General features: G+C 41.3%; 1 protein-coding gene and 1 long non-coding RNA gene across 6 annotated transcripts; one reads left to right on the top strand and one right to left on the bottom strand.

Annotated features, from left to right (window-relative positions):
- Window positions 1–1,021: 1,021 nt before the first annotated feature.
- LOC108446202 lies at window positions 1,022–2,613 on the bottom strand. Its single transcript, XR_001861326.1, has 2 exons — window positions 2,478–2,613; window positions 1,022–2,065 (listed from the first exon to the last, which is right to left on the bottom strand). It is a non-coding gene; the product is annotated as an uncharacterized LOC108446202 (long non-coding RNA).
- A 145-nt stretch (window positions 2,614–2,758) lies between these two features.
- On the top strand, window positions 2,759–8,981 carry OXSM (3-oxoacyl-ACP synthase, mitochondrial). Of its 5 annotated transcripts, none has more exons than XM_017732103.1 (3): window positions 2,759–2,880; window positions 4,959–5,964; window positions 8,371–8,981. In XM_017732103.1, the coding sequence occupies exons 2-3, from the start codon at window positions 4,961–4,963 to the stop codon at window positions 8,771–8,773; spliced, it is 1,407 nt and encodes a 468-aa protein (XP_017587592.1). In that variant the 5' UTR covers window positions 2,759–2,880; window positions 4,959–4,960; the 3' UTR covers window positions 8,774–8,981. The 5 variants fall into 5 exon arrangements, with proteins under 5 accessions (XP_017587592.1, XP_017587589.1, XP_008630195.1 ...); XM_017732100.1 differs by having other exon boundaries at window positions 2,766–2,880; window positions 4,953–5,964; XM_008631973.2 differs by lacking the exon at window positions 2,759–2,880 and adding an exon at window positions 2,894–3,120.
- Window positions 8,982–20,121: the final 11,140 nt, after the last annotated feature.

The following is a 20,121-nucleotide window of genomic DNA, read 5'->3' as shown; positions in this document are numbered from 1 at the left end:
GGGCCCGAGCGGGTTTAATTCCTTACCCCGCACCCCCTGGGCAGCCGGACCTGCCGGTCACACGGGGCTCTCGGTGTCCCAAAGTAGGTTCTTTCTCCCGGTGTGCGAGGGGCCAATCCACGCGCAGAGTCGAGGTATTTGATTTGTTTACAAATCTGTGCAGAAAGGGGTGCACAAGGCCAGCACGATGACTACCAAAATTTTCACTACTTACATATTTTAGCAAACAAAGGCATCAATGTTCCTTGGCTACAAGTTATACAGTTCTCTTATTAATTAGCATTCTATCTTCTACTGGTTAAATGATTCCCTTACTTCTTATGCTGATTAGTCCACATGGTCATTTTTTTCTCTTGAGTCGATGGTTGCAAACTCCCCCTGCCAGGATTACCTTTTACCCAGTCAGAGCTGATTCCAACACAGATGCTGAGCTGCCTTTGCTAGTTTCTTCCTTCGGAGTTCTGCAAAACGTCCTAGTGTCCAATAAATTCTGCACTCTTTGTGCCCACTGTCAGTGGTACATCCTTCTTCCCAAGATTTGTAAACCTCCCTTGAGGTGTGAGATCATTGAAACATGTGGAGCCCCAACAAAGCAATTCTGTCAACAAGCAATTTGTCTTTCTAACACCTGGACATTACTTAGAGCTTGATTAACCTTTCTGGTTGATTTGGCTTGAAAGTATACAAAGATCAAACATCAAAGAATGTAATTTCTTAAGAAAATGTTTACCTAGTCCATATTTTGCAACATCGGGAGCCCCGTGGCAGGCAGTAACATCATCGAGGATACAAATCCCCTTTTGTAGTGCCCTGGTTTGACAGTACTGAGGGTGCCATACCTTCAGGCTCAGCTGGGTTGCCTGAGCAGGAATTGCACCGTAGTGACTTGGCCCTGCCACGACACCTGCCTGGCAATACCCGAAGTCTGTCCCAGGGAAGCAAAAAAACCCTGGTCTTCTTCTAGACATCTGGTTTGTGCTACTAGTGAAAGAACTGTGGTGAAGAACCTTGGACACAAAGGCCAGTGGAGATTTGCTTTATTAGGAATGAAGATTTAAGGTGTTCCAGGCAAGAGAGGTCTTTAAAATGCAAGCTGACTTCTGATTTCGTAGCTGATATTACCCTATGGCTCTGCTGCCTGCTTCTGACAGGTCACAGCTCAGCTTCTATGACTTTTAAAAATGGTGGTACATATCCCTCACAAAAGCTGAGATTTAACACAGGACAATTCACTTTTGCTGAGATTACATTTATTATTCCTACTAGCATAGTTAAAAAGTTACTATTTCAGCCCTCAGGGTGATGGAACTGGTACCAAAGAAATAAAATTTTAATTTAAAATTATGCCATGTTCCTTGCCTGCTGCTTCAGCTTTTAACTTCCTTTTCATGTGTTTCATCTAGGCATGTGACTCTCAGTGCTGGTTACCCTAGGAAATGTAAAGATTAACTGTATTGCTATACATGTAACATAAATATGTAATGCATCTCAGTATGGCATTTGTAAACGATGCTTTGGAAATGCTCATAGAAAAGCAGTGTGAAAAATTTAGAAAACCAAGTGCTGACTTCCAACAAACTGCTAACACATTAAATGCCCAAGGAATTATATTTCTAAATTAAAAACAGACTCTTCATTTAAAAAAATATTGTGCACAAATGTTTACTTTTTCATTATTAAATATTGCATTTCTCTTCTTTCTGGTTTTTTTCCCCTTTTTTCTGCAGTACGTGCTTCATTGCTGTGCTACAGTTTGCATTTATAAGTAGCTGTGATTGGAGGTAATAAACATTACTGTGTTGTGTGGGGGTAAATTTATTTCAGTTTTCTTACTGCTATATAATAAAATTATGTAAAGGTATCATCCAACAGGTAAACCCACAATGTAATTAATTCATGTCCCTGTTGATGAGACTTTGACAAACATTTTATGCTCTGCCATGGTCTTCGTGTATTTTAAGTAAGGAACCACTGTCTTAAGTTAACTTAGTTGTTCCTACACATCATCCTCAGGCATAGATAGCGGCTTCATCTTAGTTCAGGTCATCCACTAAAGTTTCTGCATCTGGAAGCAGCAAAAACAAATAGTTATCTCTCTGCACCGGTGCTGTTGGCATATTTGTACATGTATTTGTAAGACACTCCTGTAAAGCCAGTGATCGTTTAGTCTTTGTTTACCTCCATCTCCTCCAGCAGCACTTCAGCATCCATGAGGAAGAAAATGCTTTCAGGGAATCATTTAGGTTGGAAAAGACCTTTAATATCATCGAATCCAGCCCTGCCAAGCCCACCACCAAACCCATGTCCCTAAGTACCATATCTACACCATCATTTAAATACCTCCAGCAATGGTGACTCAAACACCTCCCTGGGCAGCCTCTTTCAATGCTTGACAATGCTTTCAGTGCACAAATTATCTAATCTAACCTTCTCTGGCGCAACTTGAGGCTCTGTCCTCTTGTCCTGTCACTCCTTACCTGGCAGAAGAGCACGACCCCCACCGCACTACAACGCGCTGTCCGGGGGTTGTAGTGGGCGGTAAGATCTTGCCTACTACTACACCGGAGTGTTGGTTTGAAGGTTTTTACGGATATTTTTTTACTCTTCCTTTGCGTGATTTAAACACGTGGCTTGGGCAGGAAATTATTTCACCGCATTTTCCGCGGTGCTGAGCTATTTACACGATCACGCTGGCCGCCCGCCTACCCCGGCGGCCGCGGGGCGGGGCCAGGCGGGAGGAAGCGCCGCTGGGCCGCGCGTACCCGCACACCTCTTTCTTTCCCCCCGCGCCTGCAGAGTGGTGCGGCCTCGCGCCGTCGGAACGGGAGAGGGAGGCAGAGCGAACCATCGCGGAGAGGGGGGGAAGCGCGGCCGGCGGAGGTACCGCTGAGGGCCGGGGCGCAGGGAAGCGGAGGTTTTTAGCACGGGCCGGCGGGAGACGCTGCCCCTAGCGGGGCGGGCCGGGCTGGCAATGGCGGCGTGGGGCAGTGCCGTGGCGCTGGGGTTTGACTCCTGGTTTAAACTTTAAAAGTAGCCGTTGCCCTTGAAACTCCTGGGGGTGTCCGGTAGCTCTTGTTGACGGGGGGAAATTACCCTGCGCCTGGTTTTCCCGCACAGCAGGTATCGGGCGTTGTTGGGTCGGACAGGACGGCTCGGCACCGGGTGACGGCATTTCAGTAGAGGCTGCGTGGGGCTGCTGGACGATCTGCCTTACAGAGCTCTGCAGTCATATTGTATGTGTATATTGATATATGGATGTATGTACACACATAAAATATGTTAATCTTATACGTTATTATATGTATGTGTAATAATATATATAAAATACGTTATCTTACATATATGTTATGCAATGCATATCATACATATCGTCTTTAAAACGTATATGTTATACATTATACTCTATGCATATGACTGCAGAGCTCTGTTTTATATTCTATATTTTATATAGAATAATATTAATTATATATTTATATATGTAACATACATTATATAATACTTAATATTACATATTACGTATATCTTTTTATATACATATACACACACATACACTACATCTTTTCTAGAGTCCAGGCTAAGTGGCTTAAAAAACTGAAATGGCAAATTTGGCTCAGAATTTAAAGTAGGCTTCTTTAAAAACACTTTTGTTATAATTAATTTTAATAATTACATAAAATATGTATAAAATATAATCTGTGATTACTTATTATTTTTATTCCCCATCCCAGGAAGTGTTCTTAGCCAGGCTGGATGTGGGTCTCTGCAGCCTGGTCTAGTGAAAGGTGTCCCTGCCCATGGCAGGGGTCATTGGAATGAGATGATCTTTAGGGTTCCTTTCAACCCAGGCCTTTCCATGGTTCCATGACATTTTTTAATAACACTGCTGTGCACTTGTACTGCCACAGGTCTGAGTGTTTTAGCAGGAGTGCATTAGCCCAGCAGCCCCTTATGGTCCTCATACAGCTCTGTATATTTTACCAAAGAGCTGGGGATGCCAAGTTGTCCTTTGTACGAGGCAAAAAGCAGGCAACCTGTTGAAGCCTGTGTCGTACATGTTGGCAGTGCTGTGCTGCAGCTTCTGCCCTGCTCCAGCATGTCAGATAGGTGCAATCAGACTGGCTCTGGACCTGGCAGTGGCCAAGGCAAGGAACTACAGCACAGTACAGCAGCATCACTGCTTGGCATGGTCCTCTCGTCCAGCCTCAAGTACTTGTGCTCAGGAGAGGCCTTCTGCCATTACTTGCTGTGTCTTTTGTTATGCGGGGTCTGGTGGTGTTGCCTTCAACGGAGGTAGTGCTGTGGTAGGAGGTAGTGCTGTGGTAAATCTTGCTCAAGCTACTTGAGATACTGTCCCCTAACAGTGTGATAACCCAAGGCTGATAAAGGGTAGGTGGAGGTGGAAAGATAAGGAGTCTTGTCCAAGTTGTGTAATTACATCGGTAGCAGAAACAAGACGAGTTTATTGACTTCTGTTTGAGGTTTCCAGACTGTTCTGTCTGATATGAAGGTTGAGATGACAGTATCCTCAACTTGGTAATGGTAGGACATACACTTTCAGGTGATCACACACTTTTTCCCTTAGAAGAATGAAGCTGTTAATGCTCATTGTTTCTACCTCCAGCCAACTGGCGGTTAAAGCTCCAGGGGAAATTTTGCAGCAAAACCAGAGAGTGCTTCACAGTCCACAGTGGTGCAAAGTCATATTCATCAGCAGCTTAATCTAGAAGAGCCCACTAAAGACATTGCTAAAGTGAATGTGTTTCTGTGCCATTATCTGCTGTAACTCATAGTATTCCTCATTACAGGCATGGAAACTATATCCCTTTCTTCAGGGTTGAAAATAGGCTGTTATGTATAAAGCAGGTTATTAATTTAATGTTCTTGGAATGTTTTCCACAATGGCTGCTTTATTGTTGTATTTGTCTTTCCCCACCCCCTCCACCCCACTCCAGTTACAGGAATGTGCTTGATTATTGCCACCATGTTCTCCCAGTGCTCACAGGATCTGTTAAAGATTGCAAATCTTCATCTCCGGAGTCTGAATTTAAATCTACATTTACAAAACCACAGAAGGGCTTTCAGCAAGTCACTGCCTGCATGTCGAAGGAAAGTAGTTGTTACAGGTATTGGCTTAGTGTCCCCTCTTGGTGTGGGGACTCAGTTTGTGTGGAAGCACCTTCTGGAAGGAGGCAGTGGGATTACATCACTAGATGGGGAAGAATATGCAGGCATCCCGTGTAGAGTGGCTGCTTGTGTGCCAAGGGGAAGCAAGGAGGGTGAGTTCAGTGAAGAAGGCTTTGTGTCGAAGTCAGAGATCAAATCCATGAGTTCTGCCACTGTGATGGCCATTGGTGCAGCAGAGCTCGCAATGAAGGACTCCGGCTGGTCTCCCCAGTCTGAACAGGATCGCTTAACTGCTGGTGTGGCAATTGGGATGGGAATGGTTCCACTGGAAGAAATTTCTGACACAGCTGCCTTATTTAAAACAAAGGGTTACAATAAGGTCAGCCCATTTTTTGTCCCCAAGATTTTAGTCAATATGGCAGCAGGCCATGTCAGCATTAAATACCAACTGAAAGGGCCAAATCATGCTGTGTCAACTGCTTGTACCACAGGTGCACATGCAGTTGGAGACTCCTTTAGATTCATTGCTGCTGGTGATGCTGATGTCATGCTGGCTGGAGGGACTGAGGCTTGCATTAGTCCTTTGTCTTTGGCTGGATTTGCAAGAGCCCGGGCCCTCAGCACGAGTTTTAACTCGAGCCCTAAAGCAGCCTGTCGGCCGTTTGATTTGCAGAGGGAGGGGTTTGTAATGGGAGAGGGTGCTGCTGTGCTGGTCTTGGAAGAGTATGGACATGCCGTACAAAGAGGTGCTAGGATCTATGCAGAAGTTTTAGGTTATGGACTGTCCGGTGATGCTTGCCACATAACAGCACCTAACCCAGAGGGAGATGGTGCATTCAGGTAAGAACTCTATGTTGATTATAATGGCTACTTCATATGTTAGTTATAGTGGTTGTGTTTGTATCTGTCATTGTATACTTTTATAGAGAAAGGTGGTTCAATCTTGAATTAATATTCCAAAAGCTTGAAAATTTGAAAACTGAAAGAGCTTCTGGTAACATTGTGCCTCAATTCTCTTTTTTTAGTAGTAAGGTGAAGGCCATTTCTTGATAGAGTGAGCCTTTTTCCATAGAGCTATGAAAACTTTCTCTATGTGAAAACACTTTGCCTTTGGTGCATACAGCTGTTCACATGAGTCTCGATGGAAACATCTTTTTAAGATGTTTGTGGTGAGATAGAATCTTTCCAGGTTCTCCTTCACCCTTTGTCCATCAAGAAGATAGATCCCCTTACAAAAGCTAGGAATTTTTGTTGCAAGGGATCTCAGGTGATGAAAGCTGTAGAGCACTCAGAGGATGTAGTTTGTTAGAATACTGAATACTTAATTTGGATGCAGCTAAGAGTGTTGGTGAAGGGGCATAGCAGAAATACACTTTAGTACTGTTTAGGGAGGTGGTAAAGCTTCATCACTGTTTATCTCATCAAAACCAGTTCACAGGTAGATGATACTCATCTAATCATTATTGACCTAATTAAATTGTGAGCTAAATTACATGTGTAAGTTGGTGAGCATTGTGTAGGCTGAGTACTATTGCCGGCACTGGAATCTTTACTAAAGATTTAGTTTGCCTTATTCTGAACGTATGTGAATATTTAGTACCAAAATTCAATATAGCACTGCACAAGTAGATCAAACTTCTGCATGGTATTGTAAAGCTGTGTTTGCATCTTTATAAGGTTAACAGATTTTTCTAGAAGTGTAAATATACCATGTTTCCATTGATGCTCTTTGAGTCATATTTAATTGTTTTGCAGACTTAGGTGTGAGATGAGTAATCAGGAGTGTCTTATCTCATATTTTCAGACTTGTTTACCCTTGAGATGATATGGCAATACATTGTAATAGAATTTTTGTGTATTTTATGATTGCAGTAGCATATAAATTAAATTCACAGTAGGAAGAGTTGAAAGTTAATCTGGGTATCTCAGGAATGTTGAGCTTTTCCACTCTTGAGATGAGATAATACATTTTAATACTGTCTTCAAGCCAGTATTTTGTTCCTGCAGTGGTATGTGGATTAAATCTGGAATATATGTGCTTATCTTACTTTTCTGTAGGAATTTTATTTGCCACATCAAAAAAAATCAGAGGAATATATTTTTTGTCATCTTCTAATAACTACTTCTGTTGGAGGCTAAATATGTATGTTGGAATAAACCAGCAGGAAAGGAGAGGCAAAGCCAGACTCAGAAGTGTGGATATAAAGAGTGTCCTACACAAGTAATCTGGTATCTTCTTAAGTGAATATGTTCATTGCAGATAATGTATTTAACTAAATTAATGTATCTCATAGTTATCAGTAACCTCTTTACCTGAATACTGGCTCATTATCTAGTGACAGTGAGCGTCAGTGGTCTCCACCCTAAGCTAAGCTGGATGCTTCTAAGGGTAGAAGGCCGTAGTAGAGACATTTAAATTTGTCCAGAAACCTGTACTATCCTTTTTTGAGCTTCCTTTTACTTCCTTATTTTTCATAAATTTCAAAAGAGTCAGTGGTCTTTTACTCATAGGTGCTATGTTAAGTTGTTATGTGCAAGGAGAGATGTCTGATTCATCTTCTTTGAGGGAAATCTATGAGAAAATCGCAATATGGAACTGTGTTGATCCTTCCATGGTTTTAATAAAAAAGCATGTTTTATAGATGCAGTCACAGTGCACAAGTCATCAGGAGTCAAATGAAACATACCATGTCAGGGTAAAAGAGTGTGACTTTCAGTAAATTTCATTATAAAATGAAATATAGGAATTTGTGCTATCTCCTTGACACTTTCTAGTCTCTGGAAAGCATGCAAAAGAAGCTCATGTGGAGAATGACTGCAGATGTTTTCTTTCATTTCTCAGTATTTTTGTTGGGGAGAGCATATCTAAATTTTTCTAATAATATCGGTAGTTATTTCTCTCTCAAACATTTTCAAATTTTACATTGAAAAGGGTGTTCGATACATTAATGTAGTCTGTAGAGATTGACTGTCATATCTTCTTCTTTGTATTTTTCCTAGTTGTGTTGTAGAATTTTTAAGAGCAAGTCTGATTTTATAGTGGGCCTCACTTTTCTCTTCCTCTGGTACCTAATGTAGATGCTAATGTGCTTAGATGAGTTAGCCTCTTGTCATTTACATCTCTGCTAGAGCAGATTTTCACACTTGATAAACATTTTAAAAACAACCTATACTTTTTCTTTTGGTTTGTACATTTGACAAAAATATATTGGGCAAATCAGCATTCTCTTGTCTTTCTTTCCTTAGGTGCATGTCTGCAGCAATAAAAGATTCTGGGATCAAACCTGAAGATGTAACATATGTCAATGCACATGCAACTTCTACACCTCTAGGAGATGCTGCTGAGAATCAAGCAATCAAGAGACTTTTTAAAGATCACTCACGTAATATTGCAGTTTCCTCAACAAAAGGAGCAACGGGACATCTCTTGGGGGCTGCAGGAGCTATTGAAGCAGCTTTTACTGCACTGTCCTGCTACCATGGAATTTTGCCACCTACTCTAAACTTACAGAAAACAGAGGCAGAGTTTGATCTCAATTATGTTCCATTGACAGCTCAGGAGTGGAAAACTGACAAACGGCGTATAGCACTCACAAATTCATTTGGCTTTGGTGGCACTAATGCAACTCTGTGCTTTGCAAGTGTTTAACTTACGCTAAGAATGTTGTGAAAAAATGGCACCAACGATGGTTTTCTGTACTTCTATCCCTGGTGTGTACTGTAATCTTTTCTCAGCTTTGAGAGTTGCTCATTTGATACATAAGAACTTTATTCAGCCTAACATTTACACCAGTAATTCTTTCAGAAAGAGGGAACTTCTTTTACTCATTTTAATAAAAATAAATAAAAGATCTGTTCTTTGTGTGATGAAGAAGCTTTTGTTCTTGACTAGAGCAGGAGACATGGTCAAACTACGTTAGAATAAATTTTTCTATGCATATGACAAAGAAATTGTTTGGAAGCGTTTATACAAAAGAGAGGCTGGCTAACAAGCTAGGACTCCACAGTTGATGAATTAACTGCATGGTGATACGTGGTTTATGACTGAGCTCCCCTTTGTTACCCACTCCATATAGAATTCTGCTTTTTTTCTCACGGTAAATTGTCTCAAATATCATAGGTTTATGTACATTCTTCCACACAGGTGATATTCAGGGGACAATAATATAGACATTCATGTCGGGCACTGGTTCATTTTCTTTTTGTCTTTATTCATTTCCATTTGTTGTGTTTCCTCATTAGCCATGGGGTTACAGTGAAGGATGCATACAGCATGACCTGTACATCTTCCATGTGGCACAGGGATAGAATTAGTAGGTCATGACCTGTTTTGCTCTGAAATTTTGTTCAAGCATAGTAAGGTAGATATTCAAGTATGGCACTGAAGATTTGAAAAATAGTTATACAGAAAGGAATAAGTATCTTGGGAAGTATGTGGTTTTTCTGCCAAAATGGAAAAGTAGAACTAGCAAAATTTGTTAAATAAGATCTCTTAGAAAAAAAAATGTCTTCAAGAAATAAATCTGAGAGAACAGGAACACTATACCTAAAGCTAACATATTGATGAGGATGTAGTTTTGCAAAGAAAAAATAAAGGACTTAGTCTATTCCTTCTGGCACCAGAAGCATCTTAGCCAAATAGTGGCTTGATTGATAGTGCAAATGTGGGTGAAGTTTGATATTCCCATTGGTGGGTTAGTTCATTAAAAGGCTTTTCACCAGTGTTCTTTTTGAAATTGTCAGTCTTTGCCTTTGACCTGTGTAAGTGGAGGGGAAGTAACTTGCTAGATTTAAAATAAATGACATAAAAAGTAGCTGCACTTGTAAGTAAATTTCATTCTGGAATGAGCTTACTAATGGACTATCATGAGGCTGAGCTGTACCCTAAAACCTCATTATTTACACAAATGGTCGGAATGCTGATATTGAACAGCATAATTTTTGCATTTGCTGTCTTTACTGAATAGAAAGTTAAAGAGGCTGATGTGAAAAATGCAGTTGGAGAATGATTAAGACTATTTCAGAAGCTGAGTTCATACAGAACAGTGCAGCCCAGAACAGATTAATGAATAATAAGCCTGAAAGTAAAATGATATATTACCAAAGGCAAAATGTGAAAGCATACAAGCAAGAGAGACTATGGGAGTTTGCTGTCAGGGAAAATACCAACAAATCTCTCACCTTATTTTAATTAACAGTGGCAGTACAATGAATGAGGATCTGGATTGAATACAATATAAAAGGCAGAATATAAAATCCAACAACACCCTCTGCAAATTATATGCAAAAAGAAATTGATTTAAAGAATTCAGACTCCAGGAGAGAGCTAGCAGGCAGGCGGTGAATGTGGAGGCAATCATCCAGCAAGCTTCTTCGGGAGATGGTATTTTTTCAGGTAGTTGTGATTCCGGGCAGAATAAGGGAAGACTTGATAGTGTTGCATTATTGTGGACTGGAAGTACAGTCTAACTAAACTCACCCAGTCTTGTTACATAGCTGCAGACCTGTAATTAATACTGCGACAGAGGTGCCTCCTTTTCCCTCTTGACAGCAGAGATCATGGCCCAGGAGTATTGGGTGCAAGCTGTAGTGTGCCAACCATGAAAAGATAGATGATACTGTCACAGAGAAAAATAAATCTGAAATTGAAATGATTAAAAGATATTTCTCCTCTCTTCAGCCCACTGCAATTTAATCATCTGGTGCAGGTATCCTTTAAACCATGAAAGCCTTGTGACAAGAATTATTTTATGTGTTTTGATTATGGATGATTTTAAGACACCTAGATGCAGTAGTAGTGTACCCTGTAGGGAATCCAGCTTTTTAAAAAAATTAATAGAGCCCAAGTTTAACCCCTGTCATGTTTATAAAGTTTTCACTTTTATGTACTTTCTTGGAATCATCTCTTTTTATCACATACCCCACTCAGCTGATCAGGGACTACTTACTGCTAATTACTGCTTTATTATGGTAGCTGCAAATATAAAAGGAAAGTAGATCTGTGTTGCTAAACTACTAAGTGGGCAAATTGACCAATGTATTAAAACAATGCTTTCCCTTAAAATGCTATTTTCATCTTCAATAATCGAGAGAGGTAAGCATCCACAGTCTGGATTTTAAAAGCTTCATATTTAGACTTACAAGTCCAGAGTTACTTACCATCTGATAAGCAAAACTTGGAGATGCTGGTAGAGTGTTTATTTCGAAGCCTACTTCTCAAGTGGTGCAACACACTTGTGAGAGCCAAATGCTCCAGGCAGGATCAGAGAGTGGCTGAGGCTGGAAGGCACTTCTGGAGATTGCCTAGTCCAGCCCCACTTCTCCAAGCAGGGCCAGCTAGAGCAGGTTGCTCAAGGCCATGTCTTGCTGGGTTTTGAGTATCTCTTGGGATGGAGACTCCACAGCCTCTCTAGGCAACCTGTGCCACTGCTTGGTCACTCTCACTGTAAGAAGTTTCTCACATTTAAATAGAATTTCCCGTATTTAAATTTGTACCCATTGCCTCTTATCCTTTCAGTGGACACTACTGAGAAGAGTCTGGCTCCCTCTTCTTCATTCCCTCCTCAGGTATTCATACATGTTGATAAGACCTCACAGGAACCTGTCTCATCTAGGCTGAAAAGTCCTGGCTCCCTCATCCTCTCCTTCCATGTCAGATGCCCCAGGTCCTTTATCATCTTTGTGACTCTTCACTGGACTTACTCCAGTATGAACATTTCTCATGTACTGGGGAGCCCAGGACTGAACCCAGCTCTGCAGATATGTCTCTGATGTGTGGGGGAAGGATCATCTCCTATGAGCTTCTGCTGTTGCTGCGCTTCCTGATGGAGCCCACGATGCTTTTGGTCTTCCTTGCTGCAAAGGCATCTGGTCCATCAGGACCACTGGGTCTTCTTCTGCCAACCTACTTTCCAGCTGGTTAAAATATTGTTTAGATTTGAAGAAAAGATTTTAACTAAATCTAATGTTTTTAGAAATAAATGCATTTGAAACAAAAATTAGAATTATGGTAACTTACCTGAACTCATTTACTTAAAGGAACCTAATAAAAACGTGTTATAAAAAAAAGGAAACAGCATATGCTTGCTGAAATCTTACAGAGGTCAAGCCACTGGTTGGCATTAATTACTGTCTGTCCCAGAAGCAGTTCTTTTAAATTATGAACCTCATTTCATTTCAGACTTCTGTAGCTTGTTCTGCAAGTGTAGAGAGAAATATTCCTCATGTTAGTTTACTGCAGATCACTTTAGTTCAGTGTGAAGAAGTTTTTTACTTTGGTATACAGCGTATTTTTGGCTAATGAAAGAATTCATAGAATAATGTCTTGCTAGTTCCTAAATTATTTCAAATTAAATCCAGTTAAATCTTGAAAGAAACCCTGAGCAAAACCTTTTATTTTCAGTAAAAATGGGATTCACAGTTTTCAAATATGATAATAGAAATCAACAATAGGTATACACTAAGCTATAGTTATTCCAAGGCATCTATGGCATCCTTTTGAACAAAAAGTTAACTAACACAAAAATTATCTTTAGATGCAAGTCAGCATGATTTCCTGCTTACCAGCTGATGATCGTTTGCCTTTCTCTAGCATGGACACTCTGAATATACTCTGTATCATATTTCATGATTTCTCAAGCCATGAGTGGGAAATGTGTACAGCAAAACCTTGGGTTTGAGGACCAGCCTTGTCCCATCACCCTTCCCACCATGCCTGACAGCCAGAGCCATCCATGCTAGGGATCTGTGCCAAGTCCCTTGGTGCTGTCAGAGGGTTTGGGGTGGCATCTTTGTGAGGCCAGCCTTTTGAGTTTTGTGACCAGATGGGGCATGAGAAAACAGTTGGTACAAAAGCATCCAGGGGGTTCGCTCCCAGTTCTGTGACCTAATTTGTCTTTCCTTTTGTGTTTTAATGACTTCAAAAGCAGACTTTAAGGACAGGGGAATGGTGGAGTATGTTTGTTGAAATAAAGAGGAAAGTCTCTGTGATAAGAAACATGAGAAGCTCTATTGATTTTAAAATGTGGTTGGAACGTTCTAGAAGGTGGATTTTTGCAAAGCAAAGCAGGGCAGCATCTCAGAGGTGAAGGGCTTTTCAGGTAGTGTGGAAAACAACTGGTATAAGTTTGCAAAAGGATTAATTTTGCTATCTGTTGTTTAACATATGCTTTTTTATTTAGTAAAGCTTTACAGTGATTGTTGATGTCAGAAAAAAAATTAAATGTATGTTTATTTTCAGCTATATGCGGTCTTCTATTAGAGTATAATTGGGAGAGGAGGCATTTGAGTTTTTGAGGACTATGTGGAGCATTGCTACCTTGGACAATTTCTGAGAAAAGGTTTCTAAATACTCTTTTTTCCCCCCACACTGTAGGATTTAGACTGGCAAATGTTCCTCCTATTCTGAAGAAGAAAGTAGATGTTGCTGTATCAGAGAATGAAAAGAATGTATAATGAATTGATGACTTTTTCTCTCCCCCCTTTCTTCTTCCATCTTCACTCTTTTACATCCTTTCCTAATTTATGTAAATAATACATAACCACTAGCTTTTGCTTTCTGAAAAAGGAAAAAAACAACTTGGGCTATATTTTTTCAGTTTGAATCATGGAGGTAAGTATCATCTTAAAGCAATAAACATCCCAAATGTTGAATTAATTCCATTCTTTGGAATGTATAAACCTTGGTTTATAGAAGTGCATGTTTCGAAGAGAAGCACAGCATTTCAAATTCAGCAGATACAGTGGACTATACTGCAGAATGGAAATTATAAGTGCTTTTAAGGGCATGTAAAAATCCTAATCTCTCTGAATTTCCCTGATTGTCTTTGAGCAATGTCTTGTGAAAATACACCAGCTTCTTCTGTAGCAGTAAAAATGGACAAACGTGGTTGCATGGTACTTGAAATACGTAGAGTACATCCTTTTTCTGTCAGAGGCTCTCTGTGCAGCTTAATTGATAAATATTCTTAACTTCCTTCATTTTCAATTATGCAGATCACATTTCACCTGGAACAAAATGCCATTTGATCTTTAAGTAGCACTGTGAGTTTGGGAAAGTCTCACAGGGCTTCTGCTGATCATCTGGACACAGTCAAACTTCGCTATCTCTCATGATGTGGGGAGAGTAACTACCCTCGAGATTTGGATTCTGTAGCAATGTTGGCCCATACTCACTAGCTAGCTTTCACAACACAGGAAATTGAAGCTAGAATTAACATTTATCCCAGCTAAGACCAGAGTGAAAATATTTCTTCCATCTGGATATTTCCAGCAATATCATATAGGCTTTTAAGTTTAACCATCTTAGATTTGTAATAGTAATTCTGTATCTATTATAGTTTTAGGAATATACTTCTAGTTCCTTTTATTTTTTTACTTTTTACTTTTTAATATGGACTCCTGTTTGTTTTCTAAAACTAGCAACAGTAATGAAAAAACTAGGATGAAGGCAGTTTTATAACCTAAGCAAAATGTGAAATAGTTTCTACTTAGGCAGTAGACACCACTCCAAATTTTGTAACAATGATGATTAATTTTAACTTGGTAGAAGGCCAATTTCCTACCTGCAGTTATTGAACTGTAGAGAAATATGCCAATATCAATTGCTTATAGCCAGTACCTCTGTGTAGGAGGCACAATAATTTTAGTATGACAGCTAATATACAGGTATATCAAACTGGTAGCTATTGCAGCCCAAGGTCTCTGACAAAATATAATAGGAATGAAGTGAAATAAAATAGCAATAAAAAGGATTGAGAAAAGACCTATGCTCATGAGGAGCAGAAGAAATGCAAATGAGGAACTCTAATTGAAAAAGAGAGAAATATTTTTTAATGTGGGTCTTGTAGTTCTCCTAGAGTGCTATTAAGCAAATCAGATGCTGAATAGCTGGACATCCATGTGATAGTTAATATAATTTTGTAGTTTCCTCTTTTTGTCACTGTCAAGATTTTGGTGTTAAATGTTACTGGTCTGAGCAGCGGTCAGTTGTTCCATGCCTAATGGACTGTTTCCTGGAGTTCAGAATGCCATCAAGCAGTCTCTGGGCTGAAACAAGAAATAAAATGTATTCTAGGAATTCATTTAAGAGTCAATTTTCATGGTGTTTTGAGTTTGATGGAAGAGGGAAGGAAGGAAGGAAGGAAGGAAGGAAGGAAGGAAGGAAGGAAGGATAGAAAGAAGAAGATAGATTGCTGACATTTGGCTTGATGTAGAATATTTGTATACAATAAGTTCTGAAAGAGGGTCAGAAAACAATAATTCTATCTGCAATTTAATTATTTTTATATGAGTATTATAATTTCTTTTTTTTTCCTGAGGACTTCTTTTTCCAAGAATGGTATCTGGCCTAGGGAGGCTTACATGTAGCTTGATATCATTTATCCTTATTTAATGTGAATTTTTTTTAATCACTTAGGAATGTTCAGGGAATTTCTTAAATCATATGTGGCAATATTCTTGGCTCTTGAGAGAATTGGATATCATTTGGATAGCAGAACCAGCAGGTTCAACCACCTCCATAATTGTTCCTATTGGGACCAGCCAAATTCTCCACACTTGGTGAACATCCTGAAGCCCTTGGATGTGTGCAGGAGGCCAGCGCAGTAAAACCAAGATTGTACTTTGCTCATCCTGATCTAACAAAACCCGATCTGCAACCAGCTCAGAATGGATAAACAGAAATGCTGCTGGCAGCAACACACCAAATGGTGTTTCTGCAGCCAGCCTGGTCCTTGCCCCTTAGCCATCCATTTCTTACACATTAAAAATTACTTAGATACTTACATCAGTTAACTCACCCCACTGATAGGCTTGTCTCAGCTTTGTCTGTTGAAACATCAATGGATAGAATGACTCCTCTCTTGGATGGAAAGTGAAGGCCAGAGCTGTGCATAAGTGGGTAAAACTGAGTGTGATCTACATCCTGTAAGTCATCCTTTGGTTTAGAAAAGAGTAGTCTTAAGCATACCTTTAATTTAAGGGCTAGATGGGGGATGTTACTGATTTTCACTCTTTGTATCAGAACATAAGGGAGTTGCCTCTGTTTCCCTTTTTCGGAAAAAAAGGGAATAATAACCTTTGTCATGGATGCAAATCAGTTTTTGTCAGTTCATTTTTTCACATTAATGTAGGCAAATTACTCATTGCACACGCCCTTCTTAGCAGACTATGTGGGGGTGGAATTTATAGAACTAGCTCTCGCTGAATTTCTTCAATAACAGGGAGAGAAGGATTCAGATAAATTTAGAATTAAAAAAAAAGATAGCCAGAAGTTCCAAGAAAAGCAGATTCCTGAGACTGCTAAGAAATTTTACGGGGAGTCTAACAGAGCAACGAAGTCCAGGAGTAGTAATTTCTCTATTCACATCTGCTTCAGAGACATTCTCTTTGTAATTCAGCAACGTAAAGTGGAAAGAAGGTAGAGGACACCTTTGTTCTGTTTTACGTTGCTGAAATGTGTGTGGAAAAGAGTGTTCAGAATAACAATTGCTGAAGCCCTTGAAAATAATAGAACATGCTCCCCTAGAGGCAGCTGCAATATCCAACAGACTAGGTGAAGTTACTGCTGGATGCATTGGGGATTCTTGCCAATGTCATGCTTATAATGGGAGCGAATAATTTGGTCTTTATTCAATTAATTAGTCTTTGTTTCTCCTCTGACTGGCAATGATTGGTTGTGATGGTTGTGTTTGGAATGTGAGTGCCTTTCTGCCGGGAAACAGACTGACACAAAAGATCTCACTCCCAAGGGTCACCTTGCCTGAAGTAATCACGCTTACTGAAAACCTTAGCTGTATTTAATATTTAGATCCACTAATTTTACAGGGCTCCTAGAAAGAACTTGTACCTGGTCACCAGATCACTGGGACATTCTCATTTCTGTACTGAAAGATTTGTTCCTGGTCTGGAACAACACTGTCTTCTTTAGAAACAGATTAAAGAGGAAGTATTGCAGTTCACACACTGAGCCAGGGTTTGCTGGCTGATAGCCAGGTTCATTTGCCAGCACACTGGTCTGTCCTGGAATGTTAGATTCCTGCACTGGACCAAATCGGTCTGTACCTCATGATGGATGCTATAGGATCGCTTTAGGAAGAGGTGTGCTTTAGGATTTCTGGGAAGAACTTTAAAAGCTCTCCCACTCAGCTCCAGTAGGTCTCCAGAGGAAAACTTAAAAATGCCCTGGTTAAAGAGTGTGTGCTTGATCCTCTGGCCATACTCAGTGTAACAAGCTCCAGAGGCATTTCCACCATTAGTAAATGCTCATGAGGAAATGGATTTAGCGCGCTGTTTGTATCTGCGACCCTTAGAGGCCAAGAGATTGTGTCAGAACAGTTTTGACTATTAAACATTTTAAACCATCATCAACTGTCAATATTATGGGAGGAAGTTCAATAGACCTTTGGTGCTTTGCAAACTAACTATTTCTGCCCTGAGCACTACTTTTTGTCCATCTGTAATGGGTGACACTGGAGGACCGGTGAGGGACATCAGAAACCACAGAAGAGCATCTTCTGAAACTGGGTAAAACTGGTGAGCCTCCACCTACTGAGAGCAGCCACTCCTGCTCTCCAAATGTGCGTCAAACTCACTTGGCCTTGGCTGGTCAGCCTTAGGGTGAAGCTTGGCAGAGGGCACGTCCATGTGAGGACCAGTTTTGCAGGAAGACCTGTTTTCTCCGCCGCAGAAGCGGCAGCCTTTTCCCCGGCATCCCGCGGCGGGGCCGCCCGAGCGGAGAAGCTGGCGGGCGGACCGGGGTGACCACACGGTGGCAGCAGAATCCCGGTTATCCGGGAGCCCGGGCGGCCGCGGCAGCGCGGGGACACCCCGGGAGCCGTGGAATGGCCTGGGTTGGGAGGGACCTTTAAAGGTCATCTTGTCCAGTGCCCTGCAATGAGCAGGGACACCTCCCACTAGAGCAGAAGACTCAGAGTCATTGCTTTCCTTTTCAAACCGCCACCGAGCCGCTGCTTACAAAGGAACAGAGCAGGGCAAGGAAGAAAGACTAAACGCGTCTTATCCCGCCTTTGTTTTTCTTTCATAAAGTTAATCTGAGTTCCTCTGTGTGAATCGAACTCGAGTTTGCACTGACTTACTGAAGGGCACAGACTTTGACGGGGTCAGCAGCTCTTTAAAGCTGTGATGTCACACCATTAGAAGCACAAGCAGAGCAGTGAAATTATTCTGTGTTTCCTAAGCAGCATACCCATACGCTTGCTGAAAGGAAGGAAACATGAGATTAAAGAAAAAGAAATTGTTTAAATATGTTTTATTGCATGGATGTCTCTGCTGATGCAGAGAGGGCAGGAGAGGTCCCTGTTGCTGTTGACTCTAGCCCTGAAGGAACCATACTGTTTGGAAATAGAAGTATGTTGGGGATAACTCAATATTTGCTGTGACTCACTCTTCTTGTTTTGGACCTTCTTCGTAAGTGTTTTAGGGCAACTTATTTCCCATTAAAAATTGCAAATTAATTGAGACAGCTTAAGAATCCCTCTGCTTCACTGGATATTGAATGTGACTCAGACATTGTTCTGGCTCTTGTTCTTTCCTCTTCTGCTCCCATCTCTTGACACCTCCATTCTGGGTGGAGTGGCCTACAAGACTAAAAGAAAGGAAGACTCTCCTGGGAGCTGTTTCAAAAGAAATTCCTAAATGGCATTCATAGGCAAATGATAACATTTATTGCATAGTACTTGTTACGAGGAAATAAGAAAGAGAAGGAAAGATTTTTAAAAATCCAAACATAAAGGAAGTCATTGCTTCTTCCTCATGCTTCTTTGTAGTGGACCAGGTAAAATATACCTAAAAAGTTTCAGGGATTTGGTTCCGAAGATACTCTAGGTGTTTGAGATTGAATTCCAGAATTTCTCTGGCAGAGGGAGGTACTTCTGCAGTTTCTTTAGTGCAGGTGCCAGGCCCCAGGAGCAGGTGCCTCCTGGCTCTGGGGCTTGGGGCTTGGGGCTCAGGGCTGTCTCAGAGCTGGTGTAGTGGGGGCTGCCTGGTCCTGCTGAGAGGAGAGGCTCTGAGAGGACTGACCCCTGCCTGTAGGAGCTCCTTTTGGCTGAGGCCATAGTACAAGGCCAAATGCCAGGTCCTGCACTTGAGTCACAACAACCCTGGGCAGTGCTACAGGCTTGGGGAAGAGTGGTTGGAAATCTGCCTGATGAGAATGGATCTGGGGGTGCTGGTCAACAGCAGCTGAACATGAGCCAGCGTGTGCCCAGGTGCCCAAGAAGGCCAATGGCATCCTGGCCTGTATCAGCAATGGTGTGGCCTGCAGGACCAGGGCAGTGATTGTCCCCCTGTACTCGGCACTGGTGAGGGCACACCTCAAATCCTGTGTCCAGTTTTGGGCCCCTCACTACAGGAAAGACATTGAGGTGCTGGAGTGGGTCCAGAGAAAGGCAATAGAGCTGGTGAAGGCTCTGGAGCACAAGTCCTATGAGGAACATCTGAGAGAACTGGGGTTGTTTAGCCTGGAGAAAAGGAGGCTTGGAGGAGACCTTATCGCTCTCCACAACTGTGTGACAGGGGGTTGTAGCAAGGTGGAGGTCAGTCTCTTCTCCCAGGTAACAAGTAAGAAATGGCCTCAAGTTGCTCAAGGGGAGGTTTAGATTGGATAGTAGAAAATTTTTTTTCATGGAAAGGGTTGTCAAGCATTGGAACAGGCTGCTCAGGGAAGTGGTAGAGTCCCATTCCTGGAGGTATTTAAAAGATATGTGGATGCGGCACTTGGGGACACAGTTTAGTTGTGGATTTGACAGTGCCGGGTTAACAGTTGGACTGGATGATCTTAGAGGTCTTTTCCAACCTAAATCATTCCATGATTCTATGAATATCCCCAGGCTGACTCACACTTATCTAAGATGGTGCTTTTTGAACAACCAGTGAACTCTATGAATGTCAGAGAGGTCAGCTTCAGAAGGCTTTCAGATCCATTCCTGACTTTCTTGCTCAAACCCTGCCTACCCTAAATTGCAAAACTACTATTGC

This window comes from Corvus brachyrhynchos, unplaced genomic scaffold, assembly GCF_000691975.1.
Source record: "Corvus brachyrhynchos isolate BGI_N302 unplaced genomic scaffold, ASM69197v1 scaffold53, whole genome shotgun sequence".
NCBI lineage: Eukaryota > Metazoa > Chordata > Aves > Passeriformes > Corvidae > Corvus > Corvus brachyrhynchos.
Note: the sequence above shows the minus strand (reverse complement) of the source record. Positions and strands in the feature narration are given on the sequence as shown.

Coding starts and splice junctions, on each gene's coding strand:
- OXSM (XM_017732103.1), top strand. CDS start 4,961: ATGTGCTTGATTATTGCCACCATGTTCTCCCAGTGCTCACAGGATCTG. Junction 5,965..8,370: donor GAGGGAGATGGTGCATTCAG/GTAAGAACTCTA, acceptor TTCTTTCCTTAG/GTGCATGTCTGCAGCAATAA.